At 42.7% G+C, this 23,189-nt stretch overlaps 1 protein-coding gene and 1 pseudogene across 1 annotated transcript; one reads left to right on the forward strand and one right to left on the reverse strand.

Annotated features, from left to right (window-relative positions):
* Positions 1–756: 756 nt before the first annotated feature.
* Positions 757–22,597, forward strand: FAM228A (family with sequence similarity 228 member A). Its single transcript, XM_012788085.3, has 9 exons — positions 757–860; positions 1,141–1,247; positions 3,080–3,148; positions 4,763–4,954; positions 7,092–7,172; positions 9,108–9,195; positions 9,316–9,469; positions 21,483–21,621; positions 22,394–22,597. The coding sequence occupies exons 2-9, from the start codon at positions 1,155–1,157 to the stop codon at positions 22,595–22,597; spliced, it is 1,020 nt and encodes a 339-aa protein (XP_012643539.1). The 5' UTR covers positions 757–860; positions 1,141–1,154.
* On the reverse strand, positions 3,503–4,000 carry LOC142869998 (large ribosomal subunit protein eL42-like; annotated as a pseudogene).
* Positions 22,598–23,189: the final 592 nt, after the last annotated feature.

The following is a 23,189-nucleotide window of genomic DNA, read 5'->3' on the forward strand; positions in this document are numbered from 1 at the left end:
ACCAGGAAAATATAAGGTGTGCTATGTCACCATTGTTTCTTAGAGCTGAATAGTACTCCATGGTATACATATACCACATTTTATTAATCCATTCTTGGATTGATGGACACTTGGGCTGTTTCCACAGCCTTGCAATTATGAATTGTGCTGCTATAAACATTCGAGTGCAGGTGTCTTTTTTGTAGAGTGTCATTGGATCATTTGGGTAGATGCCCAGCAATGGGATTGCTGGATCAAATGGTAGAATCACTTGTATCGCTTTAAGATATCTCCATATTGCTTTCCATCAAATGTTTTTAATAGCTGGATTTTTCAAATATGAATCCAACAAAATCCATCTGTTTCAACTATGCCGTCCAATGGGAAGTATCAAAACGTAGTCGGATACTTCGCTCAAAATCATTCCTCTGTAAGTTCTAGCCCTCCACCTTACAAGCAAACGGTAAATTGTCTTTCGTATTGGCGTACCTGCCCTCGATTTGTTTAAAAAACTCCGAACGGAGGGTGGCTGGGGATCGGGCGGTTGCAGGCCCGCGCGCCGCCTGCGGCCTGGCGGGGGGACGCGTAGCGACGGTCGAGGTTACGCGGGCTAAGCTGAAACGCGGCGTTTTAACTTGTGAAACAAAATTGTTCCCTTCCAATTCCCGGGACGTTGGCGTTACCGTCCCACTGGCGTAGCGATGGCGCGGCCCGCACCCCGCGGCTCTCTGCGGCCAAGAGACCGCGCGGCCTCGCGTCCCGCACGCGCCTGACGCTCCAGCCCCAGACGCGGCCGCGGCGCCGCCCGAGCAGAGCCGACCGGGGCGGAGCGCGCGCCGGCGACCATCCCGCAGCTGGCCCGGCGGCGACCCCTCGGCCAGGTGGGGCCCGGGCGGCGACCTCGCCCCGTGAGGGCTGTGACCCGGGCTGAGGCGCGGCCGGCGCGCCCAGGCGGGCCGCGTTCCACCCCGGCTCCCGGCCCGGCCGCGGCAGCTCGGGAGGGGCGGCCACCCCTCCGGAGAGTCCTGGCTCCGCGGTCTGACTCGGCTGCGCCAGGGAGGGCCAGGCGAGGGTCCGAACCGCTGTCTGAGCCCACAGGCCCCGCGGCCGCGAGGACAACCGTCCGACCAAGCCTCCTCAGTTCCCTCTTTCTCCCCTCAGGGCTTCTGCTACCCATGGCTTCCACGAAAACTGTGAACTATGATGGACACTTCGGGCGAGAAAAATTAAAAGCATGGCCGGAGCCCGAGTCAGTTTCTTTAATGGAGGTAAAATAACGTGGCACTTTGCGACGTCGTACTGGTGATGGGACATGACCCTTGAGTTTAGGAACTATTAATATGTTGCCTTAATCACGCTTGTATTCCCAGAATCGGTGCGGAAGCTGCGGCCTTAGGTCCTTAAGTGCAGCCTTTTGACTGAATCCAAATGTTACAGAACAAATCCTTCTATTAAAACGGGTGCAGCAGAGAAAGATGAAGCTTTTCTTGCCTTCTTTGGTGCTTAAAAAAGAACGATTTCAAAATCAGAAGGCCGCAGGTTTGCCCAGGAGTGTTCCTAGTCGCCAGGCTGAGGGCGGGCGAGCAGGTGAAAGCAGGGACCTGCAGCTCGTCCTGTGGGACAAGCCAGTTCTTTACACTTCAGCATGTGGGAATGATTTTCTCATAAAGAAAATTTCATTGCTTTGTATGACCCAGTGATTTGCCTTGCTGTAAACAAACAAACAACTCTTGGAAATTTCCTTTATTTTGCCCCTTTTGTCATGGTAGCAGAGTAGTGAGACAATTCGGGTACATGTGTGCACAGAATGCTGTGGATTTCAGAGAGCTGCTACAAACCATAACATCTTCCTTATATCTTCTGGCAAAATTAGGACGAAAGAGCCATCAAAGACAAAATCTAAACAAAAAAAGATTGAGAATCTGACACAGTACCTCAAGTGTTTATAACATTTGCTAACAATCTTACTAGACTATGTAAAAAAAAAAATTTCCCAAGATGCTTGTAAACATGTACGTTTTCTACCTCTTTAAATAAATAGATTGATTCTAAAATTATATCGTAGAATCAGGAAACATGTTTATTTTACATACTTTTTCAGTTGCCATCTTAAAATAAGTCTGAGAAGTTTTTAAAGCAAGATTCTGTTTATATTATAAAGAGATTTTTGTTTTGGAAAAGACCCGTGTAGCTGTTTGAATATCATTTTAGATTTCATGTGAAGCTATTAAATATATGGGTAAAAATGCAACTCTTTTTGAGATTTCTCTTTCACAGATTTGGTATTTGAGTTTGGAGTTTGTTTTAATGCATTCAGTGTGGTAGAACAGAAAGAAAAGCCAGAGACAGAATAAATAACATAGTTCTAAGAACCTGTGTCATTTTTCACTAGAGATAACTTCTTTAGGTAATAGAATATCTCTACCAGATCCTGGAATTTTATTGCCTTTTCATTTGTTCCTACTTAAGTTCTGTAAGAACAAAAGCTGTAGATCAGTTCATAGCATTCTAACTGAAAAAGCCGTAAAGCGGGGATTTCAGGGCATCAGCTTTACCCAAACTCATACTGGAAACAGTTTCTAGGTGTGAGGCAGTATCTGTAGGAGACCAGGAGCTGCCACTAACTAGCCCTGAGACTCTGGACCAGTTGAACTAAATCAAACTTTCTGTAGCTTTGACTTATGAAGACACCTAGGAGAAGGCAGGAAACTTCAAGGGCCATTTAAAACATCCCTAATGAATGAATATATGAATGAAAAGAGGATTCATTTTATAGAGAATGCCTTTAATTAGTAAGCTGCTCTGTACTTTAAAAAAATAGGATTTAATGATATGACATCAGGGGTTTGTCTGGGTGGAGGGCTGAAAAATGATAGGAATTTAGATGAAATAAGATTGACTCTGAGTTGATAATTGTTAAACATGGGTGAGGGGTTCATGGAGAGTAGTTTTTGAAATTTTCCATAATAAAAACTTACAAAATATACTTTAAGATACAGATATTAGATTTATACTAAAATTATTGGTAAAATACACTGTTTTGTCATTCTAGTTAATTTCTTCAGGATTTATATCCTAATATTGAATTCTGTAATTTTAGGTATTGGCTAGAGAAAATATTGATGAAGCTGTACATGCAATATTATTTAGAGAAAATTATGTTGTGAAGGTAAGAATTGGATATAGACTGTGTTTTGTAGGGGAACAAGAGTGATGTCACCATGTCAAAGAGCCTCATTTTGCAGGGAGAATGAGGCTCCTCTGCAAAATGAATACTTGTTTGTATAATACTATGTAGAACTGAGATCGTGCCACCTCCTTGCAGGATCACTAAGAAGTCCTAAATCCTACTTGGATCTGTCTTGAAGGGATCTGGGAAATTGTTCTTTTTTTTAACCATAAATTTCCCCGCAAGGGTGATTTTATTGATGACTCTAGTTTATTCCCTCCCAAAAGACCAACCAAATGAAGTAATTAACATAACCTCAGGATTTTATTGTCTTCATAATGAAACAAAAGATGCTTAGCACTGGATCACTTGGCCCTTTCTCTTCTTATCTCCTCCCAGTTCAAAATGCTTGCATCTCTTTTTTTTTTTTTTTTTTTTTTTTGTAGAGACGGGGTCTTGCTCTTGCTCAGGCTGGCTTGCATCTCTTAATAGCCAGCATTCTCTTAGATCTGCAGTTGGGCTCAACACACTCAAGCCTCAGCACAATCTTCTATGTAGTTTTAGCCTTTTTCCGGAAAATCCGCTTAGTCTGCCCACCATAGCCACTCTACTTCCTATCATAATGCCGCTTTCCCTGGGCATACAGAGAATCCTTGCCCTTCTTGTACTGTGTCACTTTGTGGGGTTGGCGCTTGCCACATTTCTTACAGAAAGTCCAGCGGGTTTTCAGAATGTTCACCGTGTTTGCGTGTGCGCTATCTGCAACGAAAGAAAGAGGCCGGGCCCTGGGAAATTATTCTAACTTTGTCCTGGTTCTGAATAGAAATTCTTTCCTACTAAAACTTGCCTCATTCTCATATATTCCCACGTTGTAGTGGAGATATATAAAACCTCCAGAAACCAATTAGTATTTAAGGTTAATAACCAAGCAGTAACTGATAGTCACTGTGAAATCAATAAGTTTAAGAGGGGTTTAATTTCAATGAGAAGGGGGGCGTTGTAGTACTTTGACATTTATATTTACAATTTATGACAGAAATGTACATATATTCCCATTTGAGCATCCAAAGAGGTAGGTGGGATTACCCTCCTTTATAGATCAGAGAGAGGTATCAAACCAAGTCTAGTGCTTTTTCTACTCTACCAATTTTGTCACAGACTTTCCTGACAATGAAAGCTAGACGTGGACTGAGTGACCTGGAATGCTATGAAATCCTTAAAAAAAACCAAGGATTTCATGAGTTAGGTACAGTTTAATCTGAAGGCAGTCGTGGTTTAGAACTTTGAGTTCTTCCTGCTCTGTGGTCTCAGGTTCTCTTAATGAACTTCATTCTGTGCTTCAACTTATCTGATACTAGGACTTTGTAATCTGAATGTGGCTGAGAGGTTATGAGTGGGGACAAGTGTTTTTTCTTCCTTATTTAAATGACAATAAATGAAATTTATTGTCATGTAATGAAATATTCTGTGCTTCAACTTATCTGATACTAGGACTTTGTAACCTGAATGTGGCTGAGAGGTTATGAGTGGGGACAAGTGTTTTTTCTTCCTTATATAAATGACAATAAATGAACAATTTCTTAATAATTTATTTTCTTTGTATCACTTCGTTAGAGATTGGATGAATATTTTCAGCATCTGGATACTTCTAAGAAAAGAAGAAAAGAGTTGTTGTATAAAAAATGGGTGATAAATGTTGCAGAGCCTCTTCAGCAGAGAATTATGGAAAAAGTAATTTCATATAGAGGGCTTGAAAAAATGAAACAAGAGAATTTTGAATATTATTTAAAGCACACAAGTAAAACGGTACAGAGAATTTGTTTTTGTTTAAATAAAGTATAATCTGAATATTTTACTGGTTATACAAATAGTCCCAAGCTTATTTTTGTATTTAAGATGAATTACTTGAACTGTAATACTGCTTTCTTAAGCCTGGAGTTTCAAGTGGAAGGGATAGGAGTCTGGAACTGGATTTATCAGGAATGCTTTTAGGTAAATGTTAATAGAATAACAGTGCCTTAAATCATAAAGCATTTATTTATTATTTACCTAACAAGAAATTGAGGGGTGGGTGGTCTCATGGTGGGATCTGGCAGCATAACAATGTAAGTTTTTTTCTATTGTTCTAGTCCGCAATCCTCAATATTTTCAATTTATCCCTGTCATTTTCACAGCTGCCTGTACAGCTCCCAGTAGTAGGTCTGCATTCAAATTAGGACGAAGGGGCCAGGAATGGTGCCAGGGGGCTCTTCTCTTATCCTGCTCCTTTGATCAGAAAGCAAAAAGAGTCCCCAGAAGTCCCTAGCCAACTCTCCCTTAGGTCTCTTTGGCCAAAACTGGCTCACACAGCAAGTTGTAGCTATAAGCAGGGCCAGGAAAGAGATTGTGCAGCTTTCTAACCTCTGTAGTAGAAGTGGGCAAGGGAGAATGGCTTTGATGGTTGCTGAGTTAGCTGACCATTAGATGTAGGGACTAACAGTTTCTATACTCTGTTCCTCTGTTTGCTTTTACAAAACAATAAAATTTAGTTTCTTTTTGAAGATTCTTTTTGTTTCAGTTTTGAGGTCAGGACTCTCTTTTGGAATTTAGGCCACCTGTTTGCAGTACCAAATTTAAATTTGTTGGCTTTAGGTGTGTACTGTAGGATCCCGCCAGCACCCCACCCCAGGTATTAACATTTACTAGTGATTCAGAGCAGTTTAGCTGTATTAGAGCATTTTAAGTATATTTACGGAGCAAAATTTCTGAATATATGGCATAAATACTTCTTCCTAAACACTCCAGGAGGCAGTGCTCAAGATTGAATCCAGGTCTCTTTGAAACCAAAGTGCAAATTCTTACAGTTGTGTCCAGAAATGTGATTGCACAAGTGTAGGATGGGGAGGCCACACCTTAAAAATGGCATGTGTTGAAATCCAAGTGATTTGCAATGATAGTAAATTCTGTGTGAGTCAACCATGTGAGCTGGCTTCCAAGAAAATGTCTGAGCTGTCAGGCTGTATTGAGAGAGGCTGTGCTTAGGTTAGAGTGGGCAGCATCAAAGTCCTGGTCTACCTGGTCCTTATTTAGTCACTCCTGATGTCACACTGTGGAGGGGACTTGCCAGTTGCAGAACCTTTAGAAGAGGTGGAAGAAGAGGGTGGAATCTTGACAGCAGTTCATAGGAGGAAGAGCAGAAAGAAGTAGGGTGTTTAGCCCAGGAAGAGAACATGTGGGGAGGAATGCAATCTTTAAATGTTTAAAAGGAAGACTTATAGCTAATGTAGTTAGACTAGTATCTGCATCTGGAAGTTACAAGGTAGGTTTAAACTCAATCTAAGTCTAGTGGTTAAAATGATCAAAAAGTGTCTGTCTCATGGAGCAGAAAGTTCTCAAACTAAGGCTCATGGATGACTTGGGACTAAAGCTAAATGATTACTTCTCCCAAAAGGTGGTAGTCTCACTGAGTTAAATTACTTCTGGGGCTTCTTCTAACCCTTTGCAGCTATGCTTTTATATAAAAATGGAATGAAGTATTTGGCTTTTTTTTTTTCTCTTTTTTTTTTGAGACAGAGTCTCGCTTTGTTGTTGCCTAGGCTAGAGTGAGTGCCGTGGCGGTCAGCCTAGCTCACAGCAACCTCAAACTCCTGGGCTCAAGCGATCCTTCTGTCTCAGCCTCCCAAGTAGCTGGGACTACAGGCATGAGCCACCATGCCCGGCTAATTTTTTCTATATATATTAGTTGGCCAATTAGTTTCTTTCTATTTATAGTAGAGACGGGGTCTCGCTCTTGCTCAGGCTGGTTTCGAACTCCTGACCTCGAGCAATCCGCCCGCCTCGGCCTCCCAGAGAGCTAGGATTACAGGCGTGAGCCACCGCGCCCGGCCAGTATTTGGCTTTTATGAATCTTGCAAAGCAGTCTGTATGTAGTGATTCCCTCTAAAGTGTATTTTTTTTCCTAAAGGAAACTATATCTGGAGAATATTATGATCCTGAAGTATATGATCCTTTTTATATGAAGAAAAAGAACCCAAACTATGGAAAGGTAGAGTAGGTTTATTACTTATATTTATTTATTCTTTGGAGCTCTGGAGTTGGGGAAGACCTAGTCATTTTAGAAGTCTTGTAGTTATTCTCTGTTCATTAAAAAAGTCCACAAAAGCATTTCTCCTGAGTTTTAGAATGGGAACTCAAAGTTCCTATGGGACTCTGAAGGAAATTTACATTGTGAACAAGGCATGCATATGTATGATAATTTGCTCATTCATTCATTCATTCATTCACTCCCATTCAGCACACTTAAAGCACAAGAGGGAGAGAGAGATGTGGACAGTGAGTGTGGTGGAGTGTGTCACTTGTATCATATGAGTCAGGGCAGGGATCATGGGACTCAGGAGACAGTACCTTTCCACTAGAGGTATAGGAAGGACTGTTGGGAAAAGCTGCTCAGAAGAGCTAATAGTTGAGCTTATAATTAGTCTTCAGATTTTTTTTTTTGAGACAGAGTCTCGCTTTGTCGCCCAGGCTAGAGTGAGTGCCATGGCATCAGCCTAGCTCACAGCAACCTCAAACTCTTGGGCTCAAGCGATCCTCCTGACTCAGCCTCCCAAGTAGCTGGGACTACAGACATGTACCACCATGCCCAGCTAATTTTTTCTATATATATATGTTAGTTGGCCAATTAATTTCTTTCTATTTTATAGTAGAGACGAGGTCTTGCTCTTGCTCAGGCTGGTTTCGAATTCCTGGCCTCGAGCAATCCACCTATCTCAGTGTTTGTTTGTTTTTTTGTTTTGTTTTTTTTTGAGACAGAGTCTCACTTTGTTGCCCAGGCTAGAGTGAGTGCCGTGGCATCAGCCTAGCTCACAGCAACCTCAAACTCCTGGGCTCAAGCAATCCTACTGCCTCAGCCTCCCGAGTAGCTGGGGCTACAGGCATGAGCCACCATGCCCGGCTAATTTTATATATATATATTAGTTGGCCAATTAATTTCGTTCTATTTATAGTAGAGACGGGGTCTCGCTCTTGCTCAGGCTGGTTTCGAACTCCTGACCTCCAGCAATCCGCCTGCCTCAGCCTCCCAGAGTGCTAGGATTACAGGCGTGAGCCACCACGCCCCGCCGTTTGTTTGTTTTTGAGACAGAGTTTCACTCTGTTGCTGTGGCATCAGCCTAGCTCACAGCAACCTCAAACTCCTGGGCTCAAGCGATCCTCCTGCTTCAGCCTCCTGAGTAACTGGGATTATAGGCGCACACTACCATGCCTGGCTAATTTTTCTATTTTCAGTAGAGACAGGGTCTCGCTCTTGCTCAGGCTGGTCTTGAACTCCTGACCTCAAGTGATCTTCCCACTCTGGTCTCCCAGAGTGCTAGGATTACAAGTGTGAGCCTCTGCACCCGGCCTAAGTCTTATAATCAGGAGGGGTAGGAAGCAAAAACTTTCTCTATAACCTCTGTACGTCCCTGTGACACAAACTCCTACTTCTGGTCACCTGCCCTTCTGTTCTCACAAGTCCTTAAAGACCAGTCAGCCTCCCCAGAAGGTGTTCTTCCCCCAAGGCCTGGTCAGGAGCACTGCCGCATGCTCCTAAAGGGTCTGGGCGGACTCCTCATGATTAGATTGCCATTGTATATAACTAGGCTGTTCTAGACCGAGAGATCCTCGAGGACAGGTCCTAATCTGGATGTGGCGCACAGTGGCATCACAAATACTTACTGACTGATGCAGTGATACAGTGGAACCCTGGGCAGAAGCATGTTTCTTCCTCCACCCGTTCAGTCATTTAGGCTCTCTGAGAGATGCTCATTTGAGGTGGGTGCTATTTACCCTTCCACTGGTCCCTGGAGTGACATTATTCATGGGTCTTTATTCTCCGCTGCTTTGGCATACAGCAAGACCATTACCTGAATGATTAGGACAGATTTTTAAAGTTTAATACAAACTATACTTGCAGCCTCGAAGAGTCTCATTTTTCTTGTAGGTTACAGTGTCACCACTTTTTGATCCATTGTTTCAAAGACAGCGAGAGTTGGATGAAGAGACGAGAACTAGTCTTCAGTATAAGACAGGTACTTTGTGATCACTGGGCTTCATTTTTCGAGACTGCTAATTGTCAAGTGGTTTCCTACTCCAAGAGCAACTGGAATTATCTTTAAGAGTGTTGATTTAGATTTTTTATTTTCTTATAGGAAAACAATATTCCATAAAAGAACTTAAAGAAATAGAGAAGGCCAGGCTGTATGCCCGAATGCCCCGGTTAACTTTCGCTCTACACAGCGAGATTCCAAGAGAGTGGCATAAAGCCTCCACGAGACCCAGGAGTAAAACTCCCGGTAAATGCAGGTACAGATGAGCAAAATAAACTAGCAAGCAGACAATTGTTTAATTTGCAGTTTAGTTTATTTCCTAATGAAGATCTTATAACCAGTCACATTTTTTTTAGTGGTTTATAGTTTTATTATTATTACTGTCATCACCTTTGTTTTGGGAAACATATGCAGAGGATGGTATAATACATAAACAGGCAGTAAATTCCCCTAGCCAGACCTGGGAAATGGCCTCCCAGGTCAAGAAAGGGCTCTCTCCTGATGAGAGTCTCCTCTCTGCCCCAGAGTCATCTTCACTGTTTTTTTTTTTTTTTTTTTTGAGACAGAGTCTCGCTTTGTTGCCCAGGCTAGAGTGAGTGCCGTGGCGTTAGCCTAGCTCACAGCAACCTCAAACTCCTGGGCTCAAGCAATCCTGCTGCCTCAGCCTCCCGAGTAGCTGGGACTACAGGCATGCGCCACCATGCCTGGCTAATTTTATATATATATTAGTTGGCCAATTAATTTCTTTCTATTTATAGTAGAGACGGGGTCTCGCTCTTGCTCAGGCTGGTTTCGAACTCCTGACCTCGAGCAATCCGCCCGCCTCAGCCTCCCAGAGTGCTAGGATTACAGGCGTGAGCCACCGCGCCCGGCTCATCTTCACTCTTGTAAGTGTTCACTTCCTTGTTTTCCCTGTGGTGTTATCAACTAATATATTAATAGTTTGTCTTTCTTATTTTTTAATTTCATGTAAATGGAAACTTAAAGCATTCTTTTGTGAATGACATTTTAAAAAATCTTACGATATAACTTATATACCATACAATTCATCTGTTGTAAGTGTGTAAGTGTACCATTCAGTGTGTGACTGACTGCTTTTGCTCCCCATTACGCTTTTCAGATGCATTCATGCTGTTGTGTACAGCTCCAGTGTAGTACTTTCTGTTTTCTGTAGTATCTGTTGCGTGCCTGTGACATCATTTATTTAACCAATCCACCATGGGGGACACTCGGGTTGTTTCCATGCTTTGGCTATTATGAACAGTCGTTGCAGGTATTTTGGTTCCAACAAGCCACATTTCGTAGGGTACATACCTAAGAGTGGAGTTGCCTGGGTCATAGGATGATGGCAAGCTCTTTTCCAAAGAGGCTGTTCCAGTTTACAGTCCCATCAGCATGGATGAGAAGGACTGTAGTTTTATGTTCTCCGTGCCCTTTGCTATGGTAGGACATTGTCATTTGAGTAGAACTGATGGCTGCACAATTGCCTTTTTCTCATTACCAATGAGACTGTTATTATAATATCTTTTTTTTTTAATTTTTTTTTATTTTGGCATATTATGGGGGTACAGATTTTAAGGTTTCAATAAATGCCCATTTCCCCCCCTCCCCCCAAAAGTCTGAGTCTCCATCATGACCATCCCCCAGATGGTGCACATCTCACTCATTATGTATGTATATACCCGCCCCCCTCCCCCCTCCCACCTCCCCAATACTCTATTACTGTAGCACCTATGTGTCCACTTAGGTGCTACTCAGTTAATACCAGTTTGCTGGAGAATGTATCTGGTGCTTGTTTTTCCATTCTTGGGATACTTCACTTAGTAGTATGGGTTCCAGCTCTAACCAGGAAAATATAAGATGTGCTATATCACCATTGTTTCTTAGAGCTGAATAGTACTCCATGGTGTACATATACCACATTTTATTAATCCATTCTTGGATTGATGGGCACTTGGGCTGTTTCCACAGCCTTGCAATTATGAATTGTGCTGCTATAAACATTCGAGTGCAGGTGTCTTTTTTGTAGAGTGTCACTGGATCATTTGGGTAGATGCCCAGCAATGGGATTGCTGGATCAAATGGTAGATTCACTTGTATCGCTTTAAGGTATCTCCATATTGCTTTCCACAGAGGTTGAACTAGTTTGCAGTCCCACCAGCAGTGTAGGAGTGTTCCTCTCTCTCCGCAACCACGCCAGCATTTATTGTTTGGAGATTTTTTGATAAAGGCCATTCTCACTGGGGTTAAGTGATATCTCATTGTGGTTTTGATTTGCATTTCCCTGATGATTAGAGATGCTGAGCATTTCTTCATATGTTTGTTGGCCATTCTTCTGTCTTCTTTAGAAAAATTTCTGTTCAAGTCCTTTGCCCACTTTTTAATGGGGTTATTTGATTTTTTCTTCCTGATTTTCGTGAGTTCTAAGTATATTCTAGTTATCAGTCCCTTATCGGATGCATAGGAAGCAAAAATTTTCTCCCATTCTGTAGGTTGTCTGTTTACTTTCATGACTATTTCTTTGGCTGTGCAGAAGCTTTGTAGTTTGATCATGTCCCATTTATTTATTTTTGTTGCTGCTGTGATTGCCTTTGGGGACTTCTTCATAAACTCTTTGCCCAGGCCGATGTCTAGGAGAGTGTTTCCAACTTTTTCCTCTAGAGTTCTAATAGTTTCATATCTTAGGTTTAAGTCTGTTATCCAGCGTGAGTTGGTTTTTGTGAGAGGTGAAAGGTATGGGTCCTGTTTTAGCCTTCTACAGGTGGCTATCCAGTTTTCCCAGCACCATTTATTGAAGAGAGATTCTTTTCCCCAGCGTATGTTTTTGTCTGCTTTGTCAAAGATGAGATGGCTATATGAGGATGGTTTTATATCAGGATTCTCACATCTGTTCCACTGGTCAATATTCCTGTTTTTGTGCCAATACCATATTGTTTTAATTACTACAGCTTTGTAGTATAGTTTGATATCTGGCATATTAATGCCTCCCATTTTGTTTTTGTTGCCTAGAATTGCTCTTGATATTCGGGGTCTTCTTTGGTTCCATACGAAGCGTAAAATTATTTTTTCTATATCTGTGAAGAATGCTGATGGGATTTTAATAGGTATTGCATTGAATCTGTAGATCAGTTTGGGTAGTATAGACATTTTGATGATATTGAGTCTGCCGATCCACGAGCACGGTATGGATTTCCATCTGTTTACATCCTCTGCTATTTCCTTCCTCAGTGTTTCATAGTTTTCCCTGTAGAGGTCTTTTACCTCTTTGGTTAAATATATTCCTAGGTACTTTAATTTCTTTGTTGCTATTGTGAAGGGAATTGAGTCTTTGATTTGGTTCTCAATTAGATTGTTGTTGGCATAGTATATGAATGCCTCTGATTTCTATGTATTGATTTTGTATCCTGAGACTTTACTAAATTCATTGATCAGTTCCAGGAGTTTCTTGGTTGAATCCTTGGGGTTTTCTAGATACAATATCATATCATCAGCAAACAGTGAAAGTTTGATCTCTTCTGCCCCTATTTGGATACCTTTGATTCCATTTTCCTGTCTGATTGCTGTAGCCAAGACTTCAGCACTATGTTGAACAGAAGTGGAGATAGTGGGCAGCCTTGTCTGGTTCCAGTTCTAAGTGGGAATGATTTCAATCTTTCCCCATTCAGTATGATGTTGGCTATGGGTCTGTCATATATGGCTTGTATCATTTTTAGGTATGTCCCTTCTATGCCTATTTTCTTAAGTGTTCGTATCATGAAAGGGTGTTGAATTTTGTCAAAAGCTTTTTCTGCATCTATTGAAAGAATCATGTGGTCTTTGTTTTTGCTTCTGTTTATGTGGTGAATTGCATTTATAGATTTATGTATGTTGAACCATCCCTGCATCCCTGGGATGAAGCCCACTTGGTTGTGGTGGATTATTTTTTTGATAAGTGTCTGGATTCGGTTAGCTAAGATTTTGTTGAAAAATTTTGCATCTATATTCATTAGGGATATTGGTCTGTAGTTTTCTTTTTTTGTTGCATCCTTTCCTGGTTTTGGTATCAGAGTAATATTCGCTTCATAAAAGGTGTCGGGGAGGTTTCCGTTCTTCTCGATGTTGTGGAATAGTTTCTGCAAGATAGGTACTAGTTCTTCTTTGTAAGTATGGTAAAATTCAGGTGTGAAGCCATCTGGACCGGGACTTTTCTTTTTAGGGAGATTTTTAATTGCTGTTTCTATTTCAGCTGTTGAGATTGGTCTGTTCAGGGAATCTATTTCTTCCTGGTTGAGCCTAGGGAGGCTGTGTGTTTCTAGAAATTTGTCCATTTCCTCCACATTTTCCAGTTTGTGTGCATAAAGATTTTTGTAGTATTCATAAATTGTATCTTGTATCTCTTTGGGATCAGTTGTGATATCTCCTTTTTTATTCCTGATGGAGCTTATTAGAGATTTCTCTTTTCTGCTTTTCGTTAGCTTAGCCAATGGTGTGTCAATTTTGTTTATTTTTTCAAAGAACCAACTTTTTGTTTTATTAATCTCCTGAATAGCTTTCCTGTTTTCAATTTCGTTTAGTTCTGATTTGATCTTGTTGATTTCACTTCTTCTGCTGGGTTTGGGGTTGGTCTGTTCTTCTTTTTCCAGCTCTTTGAGTCGTTTCATTAGATTGTCTATTTGTGATCGTCTTGTCTTTTGGTTATAGGCATTTATGGAGATAAACTTTCCTCTCAGAACTGCTTTAGCTGTGTCCCAGAGGAGTTGATAACTTGTCTCTCCATTGTCGTTTTCTTCATAGAACTTTTTTATTTCCGTCTTGATTTCTTCATTTACGAAGTAATCATTTAGTAGGAAGTTGTTTAATTTCCACGTTTTTGTGTAGAAATGTGAGTTTCTGTTAGGGTTGATTTCTAGTTTTATTCCGCTGTGATCTGAGAAGGTACATGGTATGATTTCTATTTTTTTAAATTTCTTGAGATTTTCTTTGTGTCCTAGGATATGGTCAATCTTAGAGAATGTCCCGTGAGCTGATGAGAAGAACGTATATTCAGTGGATTTTGGGTAGAATGTTCTGTAGATGTCTGTCAGACCCAATTGTTCTAGAGTTTTGTTTAAGTCCATTATTTCTTTATTAATTTTCTGTTTGGAGGATCTGTCTCGTGCCGTCAGTGGGGTGTTGAAATCTCCGGCGATTATAGAGTTGCTATTAATCCATTTGCTTAGCTCCAGTAAGGTTTGCTTTATGAATCTGGGTGCACCTAAGTTGGGTGCATATATATTTAAATTGTTATCTCTTCTTGTTGGACTGTGCCCTTCACCATTATATAATGACCCTCATTGTCTTTTACTACTTTTGTTGGTTTAAAAACTAAATCGTCTGAAATTAGAACTGCCACACCAGCCTTCTTTTGGCTTCTATTTGCTTGAAATATTGATCTCCACCCTTTTATTTTTAGTCTATATGCATCCTTGCAGGTTAGATGTGTTTCCTGAAGACAGCATAGACTTGGCCTGTATTTTCTTATCCATTCAGCCAGCCTATGTCTCTTGAGTGGAGAGTTTAAGCCATTCACATTTATTGAGAGAACTGATAGGTAAGGTAGATTACTGATCATTCTGTTGGGTTGGATGTTGTTGCTATGATTTCTGTCTTGAGCCATTGTAATATCTGGCCTTTAATATCTTTGGGTTTTGGTTGTTTTTATATTCGTGGGTTATTATTATGATGTTCCGTGCATAACGCTGTTTTAAGTACTTCTTGTAGGGCTGGTCTTGTCTTGGTGAATTCTCTGAGCCTTTGCTTGTCTGAGAATGTTTTTATTTCTCCTTCATATACGAAGCTTAGTTTTGCAGGGAATAATATTCTAGGCTGGGCATTGTTTTGTTTCAAAAGAGTGAGAATGGGGCCCCAGTCTCTCCTTGCTTGTAAAGTCTCATTAGAGAAGTCTGATGTTATTCGAATTGGCTTTCCCTTGCATGTTACTTGCTTCTTTTGTCTTACAGCTCTTAGAAGGGCCTCTTTAGTTGATACTTTGGTCAGTCTGATGACTGCTTGTCGTGACGTCTTCCTGTTTGCGTTGAATCTCCCAGGGGTCCTCTGAACTTCTCGAACTTGTATATCAAGATTTTGAGCAAGGCCTGGGAAATTTTCCTCTATTATATCTTCAAACAGCTTGTCCAACCCTTGAGTGTTGTCTTCTTCCCCTTCTTGTAACCCTATGACCCTCACATTAGGTTTCTTCACATAATCCCACAGCTCTTGTAGGCTTTGCTCTTTTCTCTTGTTTCTCTGCTCTATTTCTGTGACTGATTTATTTAATTGGAGGGTGTTATCTTCAAGCTCTGAAATTCTTTCTTCTGTTTCATCTACCCTGTTCTTGAGACTTTCCACTGTATTTTGTAGTTCCTTGAATTGATTCTTCATTTCCAGGAGTTCGGTTACACTTTTCTTCAATGTGTCTATTTCTTTTCTTGTATCCTAGAGACTTTTTGTGGTTTCTTGGTGTTGGTTATTGAGTTGTTGTTGTAGCTGGGTGAGTGTTCTTATGTTCCACATACGAAATTCCTCTTCTGTCATATTGGTTGCCTGATTTTGGTCGGTGTCCGTTTCTAGGGGGCTGGTGCTCCTCTTTGGGGGTGTGTTTTCCGTTTGGTTCTTCATATTTCCTGAGTTCTTTTGCTGATTTCTTCCCATGTCGATCAGTTGTTGTTTCTTTCCTTAGGTTATTGTTTGGGTATTCACACACCTTGTTTAGTTTCTGAGGCGTTAGGTGGTGCCTGTGGGTGAAATTGGACCACTCCCTGTATATTGAGTCAGTGGGTGCCATGGAAAGGCTGTGCAAGATGCCGTCCCTGTCAGTAGGTGGCGTTTGCTTGGAGGAACAGGCTATGGTGATGATTTTGAGTCCTGTTATCAGCTCTCGTTCTGGGCGGAGCTGGGTTGGGTAAGCCTGCCCTCAGGCCGTTAGCAGGGGTCAAAGTTCTGTTCTCTGCTGTCAGGGCGGGGCTGGAATGGTCCCGCTCAGCCAGAAAATCTGGGTGTGGGGGTGGGGCTGTCTGAGACCCGCAGTCTGCAGCAGGCCTTGCTTCTTTCCACCCTCCCCAACTCCGCAGCTACTCCTGGGCCTCTGCTATCAGGCCAGACCACAAGCCACCAGGCCTCCCCGGACTGTGATGCCGGCGGGGAGGTTCCCTGCACAGGAACGCCACCTGGGTTGGGCGCACGGCCTCCTCCTGGGAGGAGGGTTGCCCTCTAGGACGCCGATCCGCCCCTGGAGGCACACACACCTCAGTAGGCTGTTCACGTATAACCCTTCTGTGCCCCGGGCAATGCTAGCCCTCGGTGCAGGGGATCTGGTCTGCAGGTCCGACCTCTGGGTCCCAGAGTTCAAACTGTATTCCCACCAGGGAGAGGATTTCCGGTCCTAATTCACCCACAGGGAGCCCAAGCTGGGTCTATGTCTCTCAGCCTCTGAGTCGGCACCGTTTTCCTGGGAACACGGTGCCAGCAGCACCTGGGAGGGCGGGCGGGGTCCCAAACGGGAAGGTCCCGTTCCCTGGAGGTGCCTCCGGCTGGTGGCTGTATTGTCTCTCTGGGCAGCCGCGGGTAGGGTCGGCGGAGGGGAGGAGGCAATATGGCGCCTGCCTCGCGGCTCGGGTCCGTGCACACGGAGGTGCCCGGAGGAAGTTAGGAACCTGGTGCCACGTCTGCTACAGGCTCACCGTTGGCAGGCAGCGGCAGTCTCTGGGCTGGTGTCCGCAGGTCTCTCCACCCACTGGGGAGCCCACCAGCAGTCCCGAATGCAGGGGAGGGGAAACAGCAATTCCACCTACCCTTGCCGCTGGTCTCCGGGCTGCTCCGGTGGTCTCAGCCTCCAGTTCTCCTCCGCAGCCTCCTCCCGTGGAGTCTCCCGGGGTCTCAGGTACCCCTCCTTCCGGCCCTTGTCCGCTGTATGCTCGTCTTCTTGCTTCTTTCCTCTAGTTTCTGCTAGAATCTGTCTTTTCTGCAGAGACCCTCTGTCTGGCGGTGTTATTCGTCCGCCATCTTGCTCCGCCCCCCATAATATCTTTATTGGCTGTCGGGTTTCCTCATTTGAGAAGTACCTGTTCAACACTTCTGTCATTTTTTTTAATTGGGTTGTTTGTCTTTCTTATTGATTTGTAGATATTTCTCATATATTTTGACTATAAACCTCTTTTCACTTATATGTGCTGTAAGTATCTTTTCCTATTTTGGAGATTGCATTTTTACTTTTCTTACTGGCGTTTTTGATGAATAGATATTCTTAATTTTAATATGGTACAATTTATCTTTCTTTTCCTTTATAATTAGTGTTTTTTATATATTCTATTATATATTAAAATGTCTCTTCCAGAAGGTTTATAGTTTTATTGTTTTGCTTTTCAAATTTAGTTTTATAATCCAATTGGAATTGCTTTTTGTGTAAATTGTGTATGGGGTCCAATTTTATTTTTTACTCAATACTATTTATTGAAAATATTATCATTTCCCTCCTGCTCTGCATTGTAGCCTTTGATACAAATTAAGTACCCTTATATGTACTTAATTTCTGGGTTCTCTATTCTGGTCTATTAGTTTGCTATAGCTTTTTATTATTTTTTTTTTGAAACAGATTCTCACTTTGTTGCCTGGGCTAGAGTGCCATGGCGTCAGCCTAGCTCACAGCAACCAACCTCAAACTCTTAGACTCCAGCGATCCTCCTGCCTCAGCCTCCCTAGTAGCTGGGACTACAGGCATGCACCACCATGCCTGGCTAATTTTTTTTTTATGTATATGTTTTTAGTTGGCCAATTAATTTCTTTCTATTTATAGTAGAGACAGGGTCTCGCTCTTGCTCAGGCTGCTTTGAACTCCTGACCTTGAGCAATACTCCCGCCTCAGCCTCCCAGAGTGCTAGGATTACAGGCGTGAGCCACTGCCCAGCCTGCTATAGCTTTTTAATGAGTTTTGGTACCTGATAGAATAATTCCTCCTATAAATTTTATAATTAGCTCAAGTTTCATATAGACACATACATAAATCCCAAAACAAACACATACTTGGGGTTTTGATTTGAATTGCATTGAATCTGTACATTGAATCTGTACTTTGGGGAGAATTGACATCTTTACAATATTGAGTCCTCTGATCCATGCATATGGTATATATCTCTCCATTAATTTGGGTCTTATTTTATTTCATGTAAAGGAGTGGTTCTTTTTGGGGTTGTTTTGTTTTTTAAGAGATAGGGTATTGCTCATTGCCCAGGCTGGAGTACAGTGGCACAATCATAGCTCACTGCAGCCTTGAACTCTTGGGCTCAAGTAATCCTCCTGCCTCAGCCTCCCAAGTTGCTGAGATTACAGGTGTGAACCCCTATGCCCAGCAAGGAGTGGTTCTTAATCAAAATATATTGAATGGAGAGAATATAGAAGATTCCTATGTACCTGTCACCCAGGTTCAACAACTGTCAACATTTTGCCATACTTGTTTTCTCTCTCTCTCTTTACCCCACTCTCCCTTTTTCATGCACACTTCTGGAGCACATTCTAGGCCTCATGTCATGTACCTCACAACAAACAAACAAACAACAAAGAAATACAACTTACAGTTTCCTTAAGTGTGCATCTGCTCATGAAGACTCAGTTTCTGTTTGCTTTAAAATGTCTGCATTTCACGTTCATTCTTTTTTTTTACTTAATAAAATGAAGTTCACAGCAAATTTTATGTTCACAGCAAAATTGAGTGGAAAGCACTTAGAGAGTTGCATATACCCTCTGTCCCCACACATACATAACCCCGGCTATCCACATCCCGCACCACAGTGGTACATTTGTTATAATTGATGAAACTACATTGACGTTACACACCCAAAGTTCATGGTTTACATTAGGGTTCACTCTTGGTGGTGCACATTCTATGCATTTTGACAAATGTACAATGACATATATCCACTATTATATCATACAGAATAGTTCCACTGCCCTAAAACTCATCTGTGTTCTGTCCATTCATCCCTCCCTCTCCCCAGCCCCTGGCAACCACTGATCTTTTTACTGTCTCCATAGTTTTGCCTTTTACAGGATGTCATATAGTGGGAATCATACAGTTTTTTTTTTTTTTTTTGGAATTATACAGTATGTAGACTTTTCAGATTTCACCTTCATTCTGAAAGGATGTTTTCACAGGACTAAGAATGCTAGGTTGGCAGTTATTTTCTTTCTTTCAAAATATATGTTGTTGTCTTTTATTCTTTTAATTGGAAGTCAGCTACTTGTCTTGCTATTGTTCCTTTGAAGGTAACATGTCTTTTTCCTCTGGATACTTTAAAGACTTTCTTGTTGTCTTTGATTTTCTGTAGTTTTATATGATGCTCTAGATGTGGATTTCTTTATATTATCTATCCTACTTGGAATTCATGAGTCTTCTTATGTCTATAGGTTGATGTCTTCAATTAGCTTCAGAAAGTTCTCAGTCATTTTCTCTGTTACCTCTGCCATATTCTCCTCTCCTCTCTTTTGGGTACTCTAGTTAAACATATTTTAGATTTTCTCACTGTATCCTGTCTCTTCCCCATTTTTTGTATATTTTCTGTCTTTTTTGTCTATATTTGATTCCAGATATTTTATTATCTCTTTAGTTGTCTCTAATAATATGTTGTTAAACCATCCATTGAGTTCTTAATTTCAGTTATTTTATTTTGCAGTTCTAAGATTTCTATTTGGCACTTTTTTTCAAATAGGTTTTGGGGAATGCTGTGTGTACTTAGGGGCCTGGGGAGTTTTTGCCGTCCACTGGGGAACCAAGTGCACTGCTTGACTTACCTATCAGTGGGAGGGAGATGTTAAAAACAAGGTTAAATGTCCAACTGCCAGACATCAATCAGGCCCAAGGAGAAGAACTCTACCCAAGATACTGGGAGCAGAGAGGAATCAGTCTCTATCCTGGTACTTGACCTTGGAACCTGGCACTTGAAATGCTCCCAGAGTGGGAGGAGGAAAGAACCAGACATTGTCAACTCCTTACTGAAGGGCTCTCCCCTCGCTGGAATTGTTTCTACAGCTACCCAATGACTTTAAAATTATTAATTTTGGGGGGAAATTTTAGTGTTTTCTACTCATTGCTGTAGGACTTTTAGCATGTGTAAACTTCTATATTCTATGTAAAAGTGGAAGTCCTGTTATGCTCCTTTCCTTTTTGTCCCCCATCCTGAGTTTGTTGGAATAAACAGTGACTTTGTTTCTGTTTCACCTAGTGATTTAGAAGTTTGATGTTCTATTTCTGATTTTATAGTTTATCAATTTTAACAAACATTTTTTTAAACATTAGTTATTATATAACTCCTATTCCCCAAGAAGACAAAGGCTTTATTTTGCTTTGTTTCCTTCATCTTGGCTCTCTAGTTTCTCTGCCTTCGTTTTCACAAAGGCAGTGACACCTCACTGGCTTTGCTCCTTCAATCTGGTCTCCTCCATGAAACTTTTACAACAGAGTCCAGGGGCCGCAACATAACACATAAGGCACTACCTGGTCCCTACCACTCTTTCTGGCTTCATCTTGAAAATCCCATCTCCCTGAAGAAAAGAAATATTTATTCCCCATAATATGCTGAAATAAATAAATAAATAACAACAAAAAATTAAATATTTATTAACCACAAGTCAACAATTATAATTCCCTGAGCCATCAGGTTGCCAGTGCAGCTAAGAGGGGCAGTTATCAGAGGGAAATAGAACTCTTCGTCACCACCACCTTTCCTTCCCTTTCCTCCAGCAAGCTCCTTGAGGTTATCATGGTGTTCCAGGACTTAGCTGGAACATAGTAGAGGATGAATAATGATTTGTTGAATGAATAAATGAAGGAAGACAAGAGAAGGCTTATTTCCCTAGATAGCTGGGCACTCCAGGGCAGAACCCTCTGAGAGGGGGCCTCATGTGGCTGTTTGATGAAATAAGAAAAGGACTTTGGCTATATCAGTCAGAGACAGTTTGATCACCAAAAACAGAATCCTTCTCAAAACAAATGGGGAGAGGGGCTAGAAATCTTAGAAAGCACCAGTATGTCATGGAAGACACAGCCAGGAGGAAAACCAGGCTGCTTGAGGGACCGAGAGGCCAGTCCCTACCTCATGGGGACCGTGGGGCAGACAAATTGAGGGACAGCCACTAGTGATGTGCAGTCAGTCTTTCCTTTTCATAAAGTGAGTATTAAGATCATTAATTTTCCAAAATTATGGAGCGGTACAATTCAGTTTGTGCCGAGTTGGAATAATATTTTCAACTTTTCTTTGCAGTACTGAAAAGCTCATCTGTGCGGAAAATAACCAAAAGAGAAAGGAGAAAAAGACTACTGACCTAAGTCAGGCTGCTTTTGAAAGGCAGTTCCACTCCTCAAGGCTCAGCCCCAATAAAGGGGATGGAAAGAAGGGCGTGGTGAGTAGAGGCCTGGGGGCAGGTGCCGCATTTGCTACGCCCAGAGACCCACTGGTTCCAGCCACTGCCACAGCACTCCCCCTGCACCCTCTCAGATGGGCTCAGAGGGCAGAGGAGGCGGTGGCCCGAGAAGGGAGTGAGCCAGAGCGGGCAGGAGAAACCTCGGTTGCCTTGGCTCAGTGCTGCTGCTCTGATGGGCCCTGGGCAGGGAAACTTTGCATGAGAAACTCAGAAAAGTGGTCAATGTGGGACCTGGATGTCACTTTCAGGGGACAGATAGTGCCCTGCCAAGGTGTGGCTCCCAAGGTTGCCCCATGGAACTCACTCTGGACAGGGAAGAGACCACAGATGAGCTTTGTGCTGGGGGGCTGTATGTGGGTCAAGGCTGAAGGTAGCAAATGTCACTTCCGTTGATATTCCATGGGCTGGGACCCAGTCACATGTCTGTCCCTAACTGTAGGGTACAGGGGTACTGGGGAAAATATTCTCTGGCTAGTCTGAACACAATGGCAGGGGAGCATTTTGTGGACAGCCCATCGTCTCTGCCATACCATACCCAGGTTAGCCCTGAGTGGAGTTCAAAGATAGACAAAGCCTCTGACAGTTGCAGAAAACAGAGAGAGGGAGGCAGGAGGGCTGTCTGGGAATCCTCCTGAAAGGGGTGTCTCTGCCTGGCAGGAGGCCGAGGGTGGGGTGGGGCCAGCAGGGTCCTCTCTGCTCATGTCAGCCCCTCATCCCAACACTGCACTCAGCCCTTCTCTTCTGTCAATAGGTTTTAGGAACCAGGCAGCAGAGACCCCGCTCCTGGCCACCCGGGGGCAGCCGCCAGAGACAGGGGCCCCAGCATGTGGAAAGAAGAGCGATGACAGCAGAGGTTCTGGGGAGGCACCTGGCCTCCCTGCACAGAGTGGCTGAGCAAGCTGTTTGTAATGACACTGTTTGTAATGACACTGTTTGTAAGAACGCTTGGTTCTAAGAACACGTGCTTGCGTTGAGTCTGCAGTGTCTGCAACACTTGGAATACTGCAAATGTGTGTTCTCTCCCCAGAAGTGGAAATAAATTGCAACACATACCCAAATAATAGTTACTGTTTATTGCCCTCCTGCTGTGAACCAGAACTGTGTGAGTGAGGGATTTTGTATTCATTGAAAAGTTTTCACAGCAAGATAGTACCATTGTCTCCCAATGCTGGTGCTCAGAGAGGCTCGGTGACTGGCTCAGGGCAGTGTTCTGTCATGGGTCAGGCCTTTTGGTGCCAAAACACACGTTCACAGCCCCAGGGCACACTTTCTCCTCACTCACTGTCAGACTCTGTAAAGACAGTTGAATTGGTCCAGATTTGGGTCTCCTTTCAGAGGGTGGAGCTATGGAGAGCAAAGTCCCTGGAGGGACTTGCTGGGGACTCCTTAGAGACTTCCAGATGCTTGAGCGCTCTTCTCAGTCCTTCCTGGGGGAGCTGAGGACACTCAGGGTGCAGCCAACCTCCACATAATAGGCTCACATTTCAGCTGGGAAAGAACGTGACTTCTCAAGGGGCAGGTCTGCGTTCCAGGGTTGAAGGAGATGA

The sequence above is a fragment of the Microcebus murinus genome, chromosome 3 (assembly GCF_040939455.1).
Source record: "Microcebus murinus isolate Inina chromosome 3, M.murinus_Inina_mat1.0, whole genome shotgun sequence".
NCBI classification, from domain to species: Eukaryota; Metazoa; Chordata; class Mammalia; order Primates; family Cheirogaleidae; genus Microcebus; species Microcebus murinus.

Coding starts and splice junctions, on each gene's coding strand:
- FAM228A (XM_012788085.3), top strand. CDS start 1,155: ATGGCTTCCACGAAAACTGTGAACTATGATGGACACTTCGGGCGAGAA. Junction 9,196..9,315: donor TAGTCTTCAGTATAAGACAG/GTACTTTGTGAT, acceptor ATTTTCTTATAG/GAAAACAATATTCCATAAAA. Junction 9,470..21,482: donor AAAACTCCCGGTAAATGCAG/GTACAGATGAGC, acceptor TTTTCTTTGCAG/TACTGAAAAGCTCATCTGTG.